The sequence below is a fragment of the Anas platyrhynchos genome, chromosome 8, assembly GCF_047663525.1.
Source record: "Anas platyrhynchos isolate ZD024472 breed Pekin duck chromosome 8, IASCAAS_PekinDuck_T2T, whole genome shotgun sequence".
In the NCBI taxonomy this organism is placed as follows: Eukaryota; Metazoa; Chordata; class Aves; order Anseriformes; family Anatidae; genus Anas; species Anas platyrhynchos.
Window position 1 is genome coordinate 18692078 of NC_092594.1, and position 17133 is coordinate 18709210.

Below are 17133 nucleotides of genomic sequence, written 5' to 3' on the forward strand. Positions count from 1 at the left end.
GTTTTTGGGGGTGCATGTACCTAGGTCCAGGCAAGGGAGGAAGAGGGACATGAGAGGGACAAGAGCAGGAGCAGGTAAGGTGGCGTGGAAAAATCCTTGCACCAGGACTCTTACAGGGCAGCACTGGATGAACCCTGTTTTGTGTTGCCTGCCAAAGAACAGCAATCACTCCTGTTTTGTATTTCAAAGTCCTCATTTATTTCTGACATTGAGTTTGGACCCATAGCTCAGCAACAAAGACAGAGAATAATAACAGGGGAAATCTGAAGTGGAAAAAATCTGAGATCCCTTCCCCCTCCCTGTGCTGTTCCTCCGCCATTCCCCAAACCTCACAACCTACAGCTGTATCTCCCGTGTCTCCTGCCCTTTTGGACTCACCCATCCGTCTGCAGCCACGCCAGGCCAGGGGTTTGTGCTGGCTGCCAGGACGATCCTCGCCTTGGCCATCCGGCGACTTGGGATCTGCCTCACCAGCTGTGGCACCCTGTTAGCTGGCGACAGGTCACATTTTGTTTGCGTGTGATGGTGATGATGATCTGGTTGCCTTCCTCTCACCAGAGGGGTGACCACAGAAGCAAAGCCTGGTGTGTTATTCCCACCCGGAGCAGGTTGCGGTAGGAGGCCTTGCTTCACGCCAAGAGGTAGAGTTGAGTGCCGGGAGCTGCCGTGCCCTCGGGTTGCGCTGTGATAATTTCACGTGGCTCCGAGCAGGAGGGAGACCTGGCTGAGCTCTGGCAGGAAAGGACAGGATTCGCTGGGTTAGCCAAGAAAAACTGTTAGAGACTATGTTCCTGGGGAGGAAGACTGGGTGGGAGCCAGGGACTATCATCCAGGGAGCTTCACTGCTGCTAACTTTCTTCTTCCCCCTGCCTGCCCTTAACGTGAGAGGCCATGAAGGCCTGCTCTCGCTATTTGGAGAATGGAAGGAGACTGTAAAAGAGATGCAGCTAGGCTGAGGCTGGGGATAATGGAAATGCAATGTCTTTCTGGTCCGGAGATGGAGGAGACAGTGAATAATTGCTCAAAAGGCTGTGTAAAATGCGGGCTGGGGCACGGTGGTGGGATTGGATTTGGCATTCGTCTGGCTCCTTTTCTTTGGGTAGTATGAGCAGAGGTGCCAAGCCATGAGGAGGTCAAGCATGTCAATTAGCCTTTTGCCTGCTAACGAAGACATCTGAAGGCACGTGCCTCCATACCGAGACCTCCTTCACCTGTGCTTGAATGGGGGAGGTCAAGAATTACCAATCCAAATCCTTTCGGTAGTCCAATTTCCAAACTGTGGAGGTGCAAAAAATCCCGAAACCAAACCATTTCGACTTCTGAGCAGTTCTGCCTGATATGGCAAAGGCAAGGCAAGTGGCTCCTGCTCCTGCTTCTAGCAGCATCCGCACGGCCAGGGGGGGCTGGGCCGGCTGCATCCCTCCCCCTGCCATTAACAGGGAGCGCCGGTTGCTATGGGAAGTGCCCGTGAACGATGGAGACGTCCTTTTGGTCATTTTTCACCTAATTTGATTTATGGAGGAAGAAGGAACTTTCCCACGTTCGTTCTGCAGACGGAGCTGCTGGCTGAGCTGTCGTTAGCAGCCGCGGAGCCACCGAGCCCAGGCTCGGGTCTTGCAGCCTCTTCTTCCAGAAGTACAGGAGGGGGGACCCCGAGCACCTGGAAATCACGCTCCGTGAGAGGTTGTGATCCTTGCACAGGAGGAGACCTGACCCGGCAGCCTCTGCTGTTGCGAGCAAAAGCCATCCTCAAACCAGCTGTGCTTGGCTGGGGGTCCGGGCAGGGCTTTGGATGCTGAAGGTGATCAAACTGCAGTTACCTAGGGGTGCAAACCTCCTCGTAAGTAAAGTCTCGATATCTGTATGGGCCCAAGCTAAAACCGCTCCTAAGGAAGCTCGTGAGGAGTGGAAGAGGTGGGGTTTTGGCTGCAGAGGGATCTACCTGTGCCCGTTCGCGTGGGTCTCGCAAGCAACTTCGCCTCCCCTCACGGCGATCCAAATCCTCTCTGGTAACTTCTCCTACATGCGTGCAGACCGACGTGGCTGGGAGCTGGTGCCATTTTTGGCACTAACACAGAAGCAAAGTGCTCACGGTGCCCCGGCCTCACATCCCCCCGTGCTGCGGGGGCTCCCCTCTCCATCCCTCGGGGCGGCTGCGTGGGGACTCCGGGGAGCCTCGGGTAATTAGGTTGGTTTGTACTGTACATAGCCCTCATTAGACAAGTCCCTTCAGGAGATAGAGCAGTAATTACACTTATTGTGGGTTCGGAGACCGCCGTCTCGACATCCTCCCTCGATGATGTCTCCCTTACCCGTAAAGCTTCGCCGTGCCGGCTCAGCAGGAGGGCTGCACGGGTGCCGCGCTCCTCCCTTGCACGGACCCCAACCCAGCCAGGGGGGCGAAAATCCCCATCCCCGAAGCGGGGCGCGTTGCGGGGGGGTCACACCTCCGTGCTGATGGCCCTCGGCGGGGGGAAGCTCTCGCGGAGGAGGCCGTGCCGGCTCAGCGCGAAGCCCTGCAGGGCCGCCAGGTTGACGGGCGGCCCCATCTCCTTGTAGCAGGCGGGCGCGTAGGCGACCCGCTCGCCCCCGTTGCGCACCATGTCGGGGGTCCGTATGTAAAAGGGGGAGCCGTAGGGGGAGCAGGTCGGGCAGCGGGGGTGAGCCCCGTGCTGGTTGAGCTCGGGGACGGGCGTGGGGCTGCCCTGCCCGTCCACAACGCGGGAGTTGCAGGCGTTGCACGTGCCGGGGTGAGAGTGCGTGGGAAGGTCGGGCTCTTCCTCTTCCTCCTCCTCCTCCTCCTCCTCTTCCTCATCGGAGTCATCTTTCTTGCAGCAGTAGTACTGCGGGAGAGGGACAAGGCTTTTATCAGAAAGCGCAGGCACAATGAGTTAGAGAGGAAGGAACGGGGAGAGGCTGAAATCCAGCCTCATCCATCACGTTTGGCTGCCGCAACTTAAAGGCCAGCCTCGCCTCTGTTAATAAATAAAAATAATTACAAACAAACAAACAGAGTAGAGGTGGAAAAAGTGGTGAAGCAGGAGTGGTTCAGCTGGATGAAACCTGGCAGGATGCAGCCGGAGGGGGCTCATCCTTTCCCCTGGCAGCGAGGTTTGCATGGGGAAGGCGTTTTGGGATACCACCCCCCCAGTAACTGCTGTGCTGCCCGTCACGTTGCTGCATGGCGCAGACTTCGCATTAACTTTTAAAAAGCAGGAGGTTGTAGCCGGCCGTTGTTGAAAGCCTCCTCGTCTAATTTACTTGGGGAAAAAAAAAAAAAAAAGCTCTCCATCTGGTATTGCAGCCCCATCCGAGCCTACACCTGAATGAGCAAGTGCTGCAGATCCTCAAAAGCCTTGGGTGGAGGAACAGCAGCACCCGGGGAGATGTGGTGCTGCAGCTCCCTCCCCATCACCAGCGAGAAGCCCCCCAGATCCCTCCTGTGGCAGCGATGCTGCTGGGACCCCCGCAGCCCCCCCGGTGTGACGGGGACGTCCCCGGCGCTCACCTGTAGCCTACAGTAGCAGAGCACGGCGATGATGCACAGTAGGATCACAGTCGCTAGGATTCCCCCGGTGATAACAACAGTTCCCGCTGTCATCCGACCGATTCTCCATCAAACTCTGAAAGGCAGGATGTGACCGTAGGGCTTGGGGGCTACAAGGACACGGGGGCAGGCATCGCGTCCCCCTGCCACCCGGGGGCCACTTACCCAGGAAAGCGGTGGCCGAGCCTCGCGGTCACGCCGGCCCCGGGGCGGCCGGCCGGGGTTGGCAGCTCCGCATGGCCCCAGGGAGACTCCTGCGGCCCTGGGAGGGGGGAGAAGGAGAAAAAGGTGTCATCAGCTCACCCCCCTGCCTGCTGTCCCCTTCGGTCCATCCCCAGCACCATGGCAAAATAATTCACTTCTACAGGGAGAACGGCAGGGTGCTGCAAAAATGGGGAAGACCAACCTGCCAGGCTGGGAGAGGATGCTCCAGAATCTGTGATTTCAGCCCAAATGAGTGAGCTGCACCCAGGAAGCCCTGCTGGGCCATCCCGTGCCTCGGGTGATGCAGTGGCTTTGGGGAAGCGTGGGCAGGGCTGGCGCAGCCGCACTTCATTACCGGCCCCGCAGCCCCCTAATTGATAGGGCCCCAGAGCCAGCCGGGGAAATCTAATTACCCGCTGCCCACGTGGCCCTGGCTGATGGAGGGGGGTGGCAGCTTCCAGGCGAGACCTGCCGACCCCGCTCCTCTGCAGCACGGCCCCAGGCAGCTTCATCCCCATCTCCCCTCCCTCTCCATGCTTCCGCGCATCCCGATTCTTGCTCCCCGAGCCCCAGCCTGAGCTTTGGGAGGGGCATCGCTCAGACCAGAGCCCTGGATGGGGCCAGATGAGGTCCTCCTGCGGGTTTTGCACCCTCAGGGACCACACAGAGAGGACAGGGGACAGCCAAGGAGGGATGTGACGCCTCTGCCACCCAGCGTGGGGTTTGCAGGAGAGCGACCCCCGGCAGGTCCAGCCTGCTGCAAATTGATTTCCTGCGCTCAGCCAGGCACCATGCGAAGGCAAGAGGATGGTTCGTGTTTAATTTCCTCCTCAAGCTGCTCTCACATGTGAAACAGGGAAAAAGAAAATAAAAAAATGAAAGAAATCGATACGTCCAAAAGGCAGCTGATAGCACCATCCGTCAGCAGAGCTAAGGACGGGGACGGACACGTGGCCGTCATAACCGAGCTGCACCCTGAGATGCTGCCAGGAGCTGGGGGCAGCAGGGACGGCTCGGGGACATGGGACAGCGCCCGGTGGTGTTATCGCATCCCGAGGCAGCTCCATTAGGAGGGAGGAGACGACAGTGGTTTGGCCGGGAAAGGCGAATGCTGACCTCTGGCAGCCCCCAGGAGGGAGCGCGCGGCGAGCCGGGGTGATGGATGCTGCAGGCAGCCGCTCGCATCCAGAAAACTTCATTTCGTGGGAGCCGTGATCTGATTTAGAGCTCCGAGGGCAGCATCCGATTAGCCCCAGGTCCGGAGAGAGCGAGTGGGCTGCCGCGGGGAGCAGCTTCAGCAGGGAGGGACCAGCCCCGGGGATGGGGCATCTGCTGCCCCACGGCGGTGTGGGGACAGGGGACGGGTCCCCAAGCTCTCCACGTCCCCGGGGTGAGCCCAGCTGCCCCAAATGAGCCAGAGGAGAGCCTGGGTGGCTCAGAAAGGGCTTCAGCCCCAGGGTGGGCATCAGGATCACCAGCACCCAAGCCACAGCTCAGTGAAAGCAATATCTCTACCAGCATTAGGAGGGTCCCCTCCTTGGGGCTGCATGACCCCGCATCCCGGTGACAAGCGCAGCTGCAGCGTTTGGTGTCCCCCATCCCCAGCGGGGACGCAACGCCCGGAGCAGCCACCTCCAGCTCCTCCGGGCGTGCAGGCAGAGCCGCTTGGCGCAGAGATACATTTCCTTTAATTGATGCCGCGTGGCAGCGCAAAGTTACGGCCTGGAAAGCGACTCTGGAAGCGAGCGGCTTCTATATTTACTCCCCTCGCCGTGCCGCCCACGTCAGACGCGCGCAGCTGGGAGGCGAGGCTCCAGCTCCCGTGCCCAGAAAGCAGCCGGCTGAGGATTTGTTTTTTAGGACACCACGCACGGAGCCGGGGGCTCTGTCCTCGTGCCCCCAGCCCCGTGCGAGGCAGGCTGCTGTGGGCAAAGCGCCGGCGCGGCCCCAGCCCGGCTCTGCTTCCCCGGCTTCGCTCTGCAGCGCGGGGCTAATTCAATGAGATGTCTGCCTGGTAAATTAGCCCGACCGCTGCCTTACCAGAATCCTCTAACAGGCCTAATTGGAACAAAACAGCAGCAGGGGCTGCCGCCTCCAAGCAGAGCGGAGGGCAGCTCCTGGCCTCTTTCGGGTCACGTTTTTTTTTTTGCCTCACTTGGGTCAAGCACCCGCAGAGCCGAGCCGGGGCTTTGCACTGCAGGGCTGCAGGTCAGGGCAGAAAGAACCCCAAATAACAGAGCCCCCCTCTCCCGCTCCATCCACGGATGGTCCCAGCCCGGACAGGGGCATTTCAATTGGATTTTTGGCTGCAGCCAGCCCTAATTCAGAAACGGGGGGATCTGGGCACGGCATCTGCAACCCCATCACAGCAGGGCCATGAAAACTCTGATCCCAGACTGCTGTGGAGGGCAGCAAGGAGAGCTCTTCCCAGCAGAAAGGGTTTGGGACACCCACTTCCAATATGAGGGTTTTTTTGTGCTGTGCCCTGCAGCGTCTCAAGCCATGTGGGTTTGCCCCAGAAGCGTCGTATGGGAAATGAACCCTGCTTAGCCTCATGTTTGCATGCACCAATTGCAAAAAACAAACAAACAAGCAAGCAAACAAACAGAAAAACACAACCTCAAGAAATTAGTAAAAAAGAAATTAGCTGGGGCTGCAAGGCCAGGATAAGGGACAGAGACCTCCGCTCGATCCCCAGGGCTGCACACCCCGTGCCGATACGATCTGCTCTGCTCCCCAGTTCGATTTTCTTGCCACTTCCACCAAAGGAGCGAGCGTGCAGTGGGACTAATCCCATTAGGGGATTTAGCAACACCAAATCTGTCTTCATCCCGGGCGTGAATTGAACGAGGAGGATCAATCCCGGCAGGGTCACGGTGCTGAGCATCCCGGCGCATCCTGGTGGATCGGCCCCAGCAGGATCTGAGCGAGCACAGCAGCCAGCTCCCATGAAGGATTTTTTTTTTTGCATTAAGCCGATTTCCCACTGGCTTTTTAAAACTACCTCCGTGACAGCCTCACCTCCAGGCTCTGAGAAACACCTTGCTAGCTCCTGCCTTGCCCTGGACACACCGATGCTTTCACCCTTTCCACCTTGTTTCCATCACTCCCGTGAAAACCCCATGCCGGCCACCCAATTTCCAGCCAGATCTGCTCAGCCTCAGCACACCGTGAAACACGCAGCCCGATGCACGAAACACAACTCAGGCAAAACCTTTCCTTGCAGCTGCCGGCTCTGCTCCTGCAAGCTATGCCCCAGGGGAATGCTCTCTCTGAGCTTTTGCAAAGCCAACGGCTTCAGCCCCCGGGCAGTGCTGTCCCAGTCGGGTCTGCTGTGGCTTGAAGTCACCCAATTGATTTGATTTGCTATAAAAATAAATAAATTCTCCTGCTCAGGGACGGTGACCGTGCATCCTACGGGGCAGAGAGGAAAGGCGACGGCGTGTTTTTGGAGCAGGGACGGTGCCGCTCCTGGGGACACGCAGGGGACGTCCCCCACATCTCCAGGAACCTGCAAGCGTGCCAGGGAGCCAGCGAGTGCTGAGGCTGGGATTCAATTAGCAAAGACATCGTTAAGGGGTAACGAGCATTCAGCAGCCAGGCAGGGAGAAGGAATGGGAGCTCTGTGGCCGACGCATCCCTGCCAGGAGACACGGGGGCTGCAGGGAATTTGCCCCCAGGCAGGGGATTCGGAGGCCCCGATGGGGGGATTTGTCATCTTTCTCTGCTGCCCACCCATCGTGGGCACGTCTGGAAGTCGTCAGCAGCTTTAAGGAACCCGGAGCCAAAAGGGCTGGTTACATCTCTGTCATTGCCTAGCCAGGCGGGTGCCTTGCAGCATCAGGGAGCAGAAAACCCTAATTCCGCTGCTCCTCCCCAAAAATACACCTTAGGGACGGTTGTGGTTGTAACCCCTCTCCTGCAGTACTTGCGGGGCTGAAGGGTGCTCCGCAGAGGTCCCTTTCCATGGAAAAGGGCTGCAGGAGGGGGTGGCGGGGGAGCGCAGCCTCTTCCTGCGCATGATGCAAGACCTGCTGCTCCGGCTGCCAGCATCCCCCCGGCGTCTTCGCTGGGAGTATAAACAGATATTTATTTTAATGACTCATTAAGGCCTAATCACATTCACCGAGCAATACAGAGAGAGGAGCCTCCCACGTGCAGCAGTACTACAGCCGGCAGCGCTCCGCGGACCTTTTCCTCCCCAAAAGCACGGGCAGACAGAGCGGCGCTGCGGTGGGGCTGGGTGCCATCCCTGGAGCAATGGCAACACGGTCAGCATTCCAAAAGACCCAGAAAAGTCTCCATTTTCCTCTTCCTCCTACCTGCCATGGGGGATGCTGTGGTCCAGGGAGAAACCAGGACCAGCTGGGAGCTTGGGGCGAGCTGGGTGCCCACCCGCAGAGCCTCAGACCAGTTCCTGATGGGTCCTGGCCTTCAGGACCCGTGTCCTCTCCCCTCGCTTTATTTAGGGGAAAAATTCAAAAATGAGATTTGGTGACACTTTGTTTGCCCTCAACGATGGTCACACCAAGAACAGTCCAAAGTGGTGGGGAACCAGTCAGAACCACGCTGCCCTGCCGGGGTGCCAGTGCCCAGCCCCAACCCTGCTCTCCTGGGCTAAATCCCAGCAGAATCACTCCAGGAGCACTTCCAGAGCCCTTTTTCCACAAAGCGCTGAGAAAACCCCATCCACGGCTGCTTCTCAGGACCACCCGCTCCTTTTGGCCACTGCGTACCAGCAAGGAGAGGAGATGTAACGCAGCCAAGTGTGAGCCAGCTTTGCAGAGCAAACCCCCTTGTTATCTGCTGGGTTTCAGAGCAGCTGTTTGGTTTTCAGGTTGATTTAACCTGCGGTGTGGCACGGGCTCCTCCATCCTCACCCAGCCCTTGCTGCCCGGCCGGTCGCACACGCAATGTCACACGCGGCACCGAGGGAAATGTGGCATGAAGCCTCTTAGCACTGTCAGCAAGCGAAGTGTGAAACGCGCTTTCAGGAAAACACGGGTAACAGAGCCTCGATAAATATTGCATCTGGGTGGGAAGGCAGCGTGGGGCTCGGGGGGATGCAGGCTGGGGAGGAAGAGGAGGCGGCCGGGGTAGGGACCGGCTTGTTTCTGCTTGCCTAGGGGGTTTTGGGGTTTAGGCATGGCCACAGAGAAGACCCCACAAAGGGAGCAGCACTTGTATTTCTGCTCCTGCCCGTGGCTAAGCTCAGCTGGAGGCAGCGGGCAAGGAGCTTCTCCCTTTCTAGAAATCACCGCTCGGCTTTTCCTACCCCTGCCCTCCAGCCTGGTTCAGTTCATGGGTGGCCACAGCTGAAACGGAGCAGCCAGGCCCCAAAAAGCAATCCCATGGTGGAGGAGCCACATGATGCTGCTGGGACCCTCTGCTCCCGGGTTTGGGCACAAAGTGATTTCCCAGCCTTCGGCTGCGCCCCGCTCATCCCCTCCGGGAGCGCTGTGCCACCGCGCCCAAGGCGAATGGCTGGAGGATGCTCTGCGTTTCTCCAGGGAGCAGGGTTTGCTGCGTGGAAAACCTCCGGCACCTGATTTCTGCTCCATCTGGGATCTTTCAGCCTGGAGCAGAACGGTGATGACGGCCCCGATGACAGGGCTGAAACCCATACCTGCTGGGGGCAAGCTCACCATCACCCGCTGCTCATCGGCCCATAGGGAAGAGCAGCCTGCTTCTTGGCTGGTCAACAGGTGAAAGCCCTCTTAGAGGAATTAATCTGCTCTGAAAGCCCAGCTCAGAGCCCATCAGACCCCACTAGGAGGATGTTAAATGCTAACGAGCAGCCCAAACGCAGCCGGTGCCCCGCAAATGGCTCCACGTTGGGAGCTCCGCGGCTCGGAGGAGCAAGGGGCAAGGCTGGGGGTGAAAAACCAGAGGGCTGGTACCACAGCCCTCCGTCGGGTGGAATATTCCACGGCACATCAGAAACCCTCTCTGCTGTAGAGAGGATCAATAGCACACCGACGAAATCCAGCTGCAAACACGAACTGTTTCCACATGCCCTTTTCCAGGGAATACAATCCTCCAGGATAACCTTAAGAGACAACAAAAGCCAGACCACTAACTCGAGCACAGGTCTCCTCTAATTACCGAGGCTCGGCGAGAGATAAAGCAGAGATCCTTGGGACGAAACAAAAGGGTTTGATTTCCCTCCCTCGGCCAAGGGCAGCCATCATTCCCACTCGGTGGCGAGGCCGGGGGCCGTCGGGGCGCGATTCCCAGCCTCGACGCTTCCCAAACTTCACCCCAAGAAGCTCAGCAGCAGAGCGGGGCGAGCTCACCCCAGCCTCGGGTGGCCCCAACGAGTTTCGGGTGCCTTTGGGTACGCACCTGGCTAGGCACAAAGTTGGGCACCGGGACCCCAAGGAAACAAACCGCAGCCCCGGCGCTTCGCCCTGCACCCCCTGCCCAGCCTCCCTTACCCACAGAGCCCCCAAATCCCTTTTTCCCAACCCTATTTTATCCAACCTTTTTTAAAATTATTATTATTATTATTTTTCATTTTCTTTTCCCCCAAATCCCCGAGCCTTACCTGGGAGCCGGCGGGGGGCCAGGAGGGCAGCACCGGCGGGGCGCGGGGAGGAAGGGGAGCAGCGGCGGAGGCTGAAGATGAGGATGATGAAGAGGAGGAGGAGGAGGACGAGCAGCGGCAGCAGCACCGAAGCCGGGAGGCAGCGGGCAGCCGGGGGGGGCGGCGGGGAGGAGTTTGCCGCTGGACGGAGCCGCCCCCGGCCCCGCACCGCCCCCGGCCCCGCCGCCCCAAACCCCAAACCGGGATCCCCCCCCCCCGACAGACCCCGGGTGTCCCCACTCAGCCTGCGGCACCCCCTCGGCACCCCCCCAAATTCATCCCCTGAGCGCTTCAGCCTGCACCGATGCTGCGTGCAAGCACCCAAGGGGCACAAACACACCCCCACGAGGGTTTTGGAGCCCCCCAGCACCCCCAGACCACGACGAGGGGCAGACAAACCCTGCCTCCGTTCCCCTTTTTGTGAGCCCTGGTTAACACCCAGCCTGTCCTCGGACGGACACAGGAGTTTCTTCAGGACTCGGCCAACCCCGGGCTGAGACTGCAAAGCCCCAGGAGGGATGCACGGAGCGGTGCTGAAGCCCCCCAACAAAACCGTCCCCTGCCACCACCCCCAGCTCCATCCCAAAGCACACGGGATGCCGAAGATCCCAGTGAAACGAACACAAGCCAGCGCTGCTCTGGCGAGCAGCAACATCAGCCTGCCGGATTTTTGCTGCCGGCAGCGTGTCGCCCATCGCCGTTTCATTATTTCTTAAAGAAGGGGGAAAAGCCAGAACACAAAAGGTGGGATTCACGCTTATGTGGCTGCTGAGAAAAGCTCGGGAAGGGGGGCACCAGGTGCTCCACAGCAGGGAAGGAAACGGGGAACAAAGTTGTTGGTTCCAGGCGGCAGGGTTTTACATAAAGCACAAGGATCGGGGTTAGCACCACCAGTAAACGTAACAGCAGCTTGAGCCAGGACACTTCTTATTGCTTTATTATTATTATTATTATTATTTTATTTTTCTCTCCAGAGAGTGGAAAAGGAAGCACAAAGCTCCTCGTGACCCAGAAATCACCCCTGAGGCATCATCGCTGCCTCTCTGGCACCTCCATTTCCGCTGCCTCCAGCCCCCGCGCGATGCAGGGACCAGAAACCTGCCCAAATCTCACCCTCCGACACGCAGTGCTCACGCATGCAATCACCCTTCCAGCTTGTGAGTCTCACAACTCGATTCGTGTCAGCCCAGAAAGTCTGGGGAAGGTTTGTAGGACTCCTTCTCCCTACTGCTGGAAAAGATTTCACAGCAGCAACTCCCCTCCTGCCCAGAGCATGTCCCAAAACGCTGATGCCCAAGGATGCTGGGGAGCTGAACCCCCAGCTGCTGCCATTGGGATTTCTTCTCTTCCACTTGGAGTTTTGCTCTTAGGTATGTTTTGAGCAGAGCAGCATCACTCGGAAAAAGCCTGATGGTGCACAACGCCGTCCCCAGCCTGCTCCTGCCCAGCACAAAGCCACTGAGACAGCCAGGGGGGTACAAGCACACTGAGGGGACACCGTGGGTCCCCATCCCGTGTCATTTGTGGGGTCAGGAGCAGGCTGGGGGCTGCTCGCAGCACCTCAGCAGGATGCTCACTGCCCGTTTTCCCCTTCGTGGCAGCCGGCCCTGCTCCCTGGGGAGCTGGGAGCCAAGGTGCAGAATTCCCCTGGGCAGCACAGCCCTGCCAGCTGTGCCTCGCTCATCGCACACCTCCCTGGCACTGCGCTCGCCTGTGCAAGCACTGGAAACAAACCCAGCCCTCGGCACGAGGGGTGCTCTGAGCTGCCTGGCCCCCATATCCCTGTTATCGGGGCTGGGGATGCTCCCATTGCTCCCAAGGCACGGGCTGGAGGGGAGACCTGGCATCGCCTTGATGCTGCAGATATATATTTGTTTGATTTTTTTTTTTTTTCCCCTTGGGAATTGGGGAAGGGAGGTCGTGTTCCCAAAGCGAGGATCCTTCTCCTCCACACCCAACCCCTGGGAGCTCGCCCCAGGGCCGCCGCCGCGGGGGTGATGGAGGAGAGGCAGGAGGAGCCGGGAGTAACATGGTTAGGCCAGAGTTATGCTGTCTCCTTCCCAAAGGCAGATAAATGACATTAAAGAGGAGCCCTTGTGTATGTTACAGCCAGAGACCAATGGATATTCCCCCTCCCCTCCCCGGGTGGGGGTTTGCAGCTTCTCCACGCAATTAGGCAGCAGCGTAGCATTAACCCATCGCGCTCCCCCAGCTGGGAGCAAGAAGTGTTTGCCCATCAGCCCCTCTGCATCCGTCCCCTCCTCCTTGGGATGGCTCAGGCTTTACTGGGGCTGTGGAAAACTTCAAGAAATTAAAACCCAGAAAAAGATCAGCGTTCATTTTCACTCCGAGCAGGATTTTCCCCGGCCCTGCGGGAGAAGCACGGCCGCTGCCCCGATCAATGTTGGGCGCAGCGCAGCTCCCAAACGCACCTTCCCTCTCTCCGGGTGATGAACACGAAACCTAAATATTTGATGAGGACGAGCAGCTTTTTCCGGCCGCTGGAAGGAAGCGCTGCGCCGGCCGAGCGCCGCTCGATGCGGCAGCACGAAGCCAGAGCCACAAACACCTCCGTGCCTTCCTCCTGCTGCCCGTTGCATCCTATCCGCACCACCACTGCTTGCTCCCAAATCTATCCTCTGCTCAGGTGTCCCCCCTCCAGCCCCGTCTTTGCCTCTCCTGGTGCTGGGACGGTGGCTGCCAGGACGCATAGGGGGATCCTTTTGGGGCTGAGCCACGCTGGGCTCCGTGCCACCCCTGGCATTGCAGCGAAGGAAGAAGCCTGGGGGGGCTTTGCCCTGCTCTGCCTGGGGACCTCCTTGGGCAGCGCCGCACGGTGCCATCGATCGTCCCCGCCTGCCAAGCCGCAGCCCCGCGTGGCACGGCCACGGCATTGATCCCCGCTGCAGGATTGGGTTAGCGGGGAAAAGCCGCCCATGGGGAGCAGTGGCGCACGTGGCGAGGTTAACTCCTTCCAGCCAGCTCTAACCAGTACCACTGGGAGCAGCTGTGCCATACTGGGGACAGAGCCCCTGCTGTGGTCACCAAGCTCAGGAGCCAGCAAAGAGGGGATGCAGAGGTGCCAGCGCGACCCCAGGGGCAGCAGCATCCCTAAATCCCAGTGGAGAGCTGGGAGCCTCCACTACAGCCCCAGGGAGGCCTTTTTGGAGCAGGGCTCTCCCAGCTGCAAAGAAACATCTCAGAGCCACACTCTGGCCGCAATCAGTGCAGCAGAGCCGTGGGAGGCAACACCCTCCGCCAGCCCCCGGGTGCATTTAGGGCTCTGCCTCTCTGCAGGGCGTTGGGTGAGGATGCCCAGCCCCTGGTTGTGACCTCCTGCCCGTGGGGGTCCTGCAGCCCTCCCGCTGCAGTGCACAAAGCTGCCCCGAGCATCCATCCCATCCCTTCCTCCCGTGGAGCCCAGCCTTGGCCTCATTTCAGGCTGGGCGAGCGGCGGCCCGGCCCCAGAGGTAGCGAGCTGATGCCGAACCTCCTAATGGAGCTTGACAGCAGTAGGATTAAAAGCACAAGTGAGATCGCAACCCCTCTGTAATCAGCTTCTGCCTTGAAAGAGCTGAACCAGAAAAGAAACCTCCTGGCAGCAGGACGGGTGGGAAGAGGAGCGCGCACGCAGGCACGCACGCCACTCGCCCCAGGGCGCGAGCGCTGGGATCCCCCCTTCCTCCTCTGCTCTCCAAACCTCTTCCACGCTCCTTCCCACACGCAGAGAGATCCCAGCACCAAACCGAACCCAAAGGGGCTTTGGCAGTGATTAGGCACACTTAACTAGCACAAACCACAAGCTGGAAGCTGCAAAAATCGCCCTCCAAAAAGCCATGAGGGCCCAAGCACCATCCCCATCGCTGCTCACCCCAAAGCTGCCCCTGCTCGGCCCTGCAGCTGCTTGCTCCTGGCCACATATGGGGCAAAAGGGGCTTCTTGCTGCACAGGGAGCCCCCGCAGGGACTGCTGAGTGCGCTCGGGAGCGCTGATGGGTTTCGGCACGGCGCTGGGGCTGAAAAGGCAGCTCCGGCTCCAGACCTTGTTTTGCAGTGACCTGTGCCGAGAATTTGCTTCTCCCTTTTTCCTTGCTAAATGGAAAGAAAAAGAAATCCTTCCAGGTCAGAGGAAAGAAAAGCATTTACTCGTGGGTCAAGTGAAACAATCTGATGCAGGGCTGAGTGCAGTTTTGCCCTCCCTGAACCAAAGAGTCCATTTCCATCTGAAAAAAAAATATAAATCTAAAAATAAAAGAAGAAAGGTTTGGTGTCAGAAACACTTTTTTTTTTTTTTTAAAGCCCAAATGACTTGCTGGATCAAACCCCACTTTGTAAAGCATGGGTTGACCCGAAGGTGCAGGGGGGATTGGATGGGCTGAAGCATTGAGGTGGAAAATGGGACGGCCGGGGCAGGGAGGCGGTGGCACCGGGCAGCTCGGGTACCCCAGCAGCGGGATGCGGGCACTCAGCCGGCGCCGCAGCACTTTGTTCAGCTGTCGCTTCCAGCCTCCTGCCCGACAGCCAAATGCTTCCTGACAGCCCGTTTAAAGCTCAAAGCTCCCGTTTACCACCGCTGCTCGCAGACACGGCGAGAAACTCTTCTGCAGCCCACGCAAAAACACCTCCCCACCCCTCGCCTCCCTCTGGAGCTGGACCAGTTCTGGGGTCATCTCCACACTCAGTGGCTCAACCAAGAGGACCCCATGTTCCCAGCACCTCAATTTGGCCCCCTGTGCCCTGTCTGGGTGGGAACAAGCCATCCCCCACGGCCACTTGCCAGGACCCCGTGCACTGCCCCCATCCATTTTCATGTCCCCAGAGCGTGCACCTCACCCGCGCCCTGCTTAACCCCGGCTTTTAGGAGGGCGGCAGAGCTGTGCCGCTTCTCAATTTTTAATTTCCTCTAAACATCTCAGTCCTCTGCCCTGGGGACCGCCAGTCAATAATTGCTGCTGGCGGCACAGCCACCCATTAGCTGGGGAAAGCTGGGGGCAAGGAGAGGAAAGCTGCCCCATCCCGAGAGCCGGAGCCTTTTGTGGGCACACCTCGGGGTGGGGGTAGCAGCTTTTTTTCCACTCCCTTAAACAACAAATGTACAAACAGGGACCTGCCAGGCATGAGGGACGTGACCTGAGCTGTTCTGGGAGCAGAGAAACCACAGTGCTCGCAGACAAGGTGCAAATGGCCAAAATGTATAGGAAAAAAAAGGTATAGATACACTGACCAGCTCGGAGCATCAGGAAGGATACATGGGATTGCAGGAAAACCCCATAGCCTGCCTCCTGCAGACAACCTGAGCGTGAAAAAAGGGCGACATGCAGCGGTGATAGCCCAGAACATGCTCCCTACCTCCGAAACTTGGCAGACGAGGGAGCTCTCAGGACACAGGGGATGTCTCGATCCTGCTCAGTGCCTGCTGGCTTCTTCCCATCAGCTCACTTGCTCCCGTTCCCCACAGATCTAGGCTCTTGGTGTGCACATCCCCTTCTCCAGGACCCCATTTGTGTCCCCCAACCCCAATTACAGCTGATATCTCCCCAAACCAACCTTACCTCCACTGCTGCTTGCTGAACCAGAGGGAATGCGGCTGCCCCAGCTGGAGGCCAGCAGTCCCCATGCGAGCCGTGCCCGTGGGATTTGGGGTTTGCTGCGAGGGCCAGCCACAGGGATGCTCTGCACCCTGCAGAGTCGCTTCATCAGCTCCTCGCCCTCTGGGATCCACCAAGAAGAGGAGATTTAGGCTGAAGCGAGCAGAGCTGTGCCTCGGCCGCCACCTAGCAGCCACCCGACAGCGCTGGGGACACGGCGACAGGCACAGAGCCCTGTGCCAGGGTGCTTTGTTCCCTTCTCTCCGCTTTGAGCCCAGTCTCCAAACCCCATCTGCCTGCCCCAGCCTCGCTTTGCCCTGCAGAAGGGCCAGCAAGGGGCTGCCCAGCTGCTAATTAATGATTTAAGCAATTAGAAGAGAAGCAGTGAGGCTCCCCAAGCCCCAATTCTTGTCTCACCAAAACCAAACTGGGTCCTGCTGAGTGTGTCCCTGAACAAACCCGGGCAGGAGCAGAGCAGCCCTAGGGCTGTCCCGATGGCTGTATTATCCCCAAAAATCACCCACTGCCCGGGTCACAGAGATCCACACCCCATCTCTCCCCTGCTCTCATCCCAATAAGGCACCACCGTGACTGGTTTCCTGCAGAAATGGGAACTCTCATCCGCCCTGGACCCGAGAAACCTCCCTGACATGCCAAAAACAATTGAGACAAAAACAGTTCCACAGAAGTCTTCCCCTTTGAGAACTTTTATTCAGTTACAGCGAGCAGAAAAACAAAAGATAAAAAGCATTCACATCTCGCCAACTCCACTGCCCGAACTCCGCGCAAGCTCAGCTGTTCCATCCTTCCCTGTTAGGAGGCAAACCCATCTGCTACAGCCCCGTGGCCTTAACGCAGGACCAGAAATGTCCGGCAACTTCGGGCACTCCCCACAGGGTTGTACAGCCGCTGCTCACAGCGTAACCCCCGGGGCTCTCAACCTCTCTGCTTCATTAACTCTGTCCAGTTGTTTCCTAACAATAAACAGCTTGGCTTAATCTTGCTCTGTACAGTTCTAGCCCTATCCACATCCCAAACCATCTAAACCAACTAAATGCTGAAATTCCAACAAAGCAGTCATTTTTCCCTCATTGGGTCTTAGGGACAACTCCCCCAGGACTGAACTGTACAGAGCCCTGCCCAGGGCAGTTTATTCCTCGAAAAGGAAGCCCCTGCCAGCCCCAAGAAGTGCCACAGCTCACTTTCCTC

At 58.6% G+C, this 17133-nt stretch overlaps 1 protein-coding gene across 3 annotated transcripts; it reads right to left on the bottom strand.

Annotated features, from left to right (window-relative positions):
* Positions 1-28: 28 nt before the first annotated feature.
* LOC101797905 (protein FAM163A) lies at positions 29-16071 on the bottom strand. 3 transcript variants are annotated; one of them, XM_027463153.3, is made up of 4 exons: positions 15889-16071; positions 3713-3809; positions 3509-3623; positions 29-2843 (listed from the first exon to the last, which is right to left on the bottom strand). In XM_027463153.3, the coding sequence occupies exons 3-4, from the start codon at positions 3599-3601 to the stop codon at positions 2442-2444; spliced, it is 495 nt and encodes a 164-aa protein (XP_027318954.1). In that variant the 5' UTR covers positions 3602-3623; positions 3713-3809; positions 15889-16071; the 3' UTR covers positions 29-2441. The 3 variants fall into 3 exon arrangements, with proteins under 3 accessions (XP_027318954.1, XP_027318953.1, XP_038039096.1); XM_027463152.3 differs by lacking the exon at positions 15889-16071 and adding an exon at positions 10299-10460; XM_038183168.2 differs by lacking the exon at positions 15889-16071 and adding an exon at positions 3954-4072.
* Positions 16072-17133: the final 1062 nt, after the last annotated feature.

What these genes read in the sequence shown, in the direction of transcription:
- LOC101797905 (XM_027463153.3), bottom strand. Translation starts at nt 3,601, where the DNA reads ATGACAGCGGGAACTGTTGTTATCACCGGGGGAATCCTAGCGACTGTG. An exon ending in TCTGCTACTGTAGGCTACAG is followed by an intron (nt 2,844 to 3,508) that starts GTGAGCGCCGGG and finishes CCTCTCCCGCAG; the next exon opens with TACTACTGCTGCAAGAAAGA.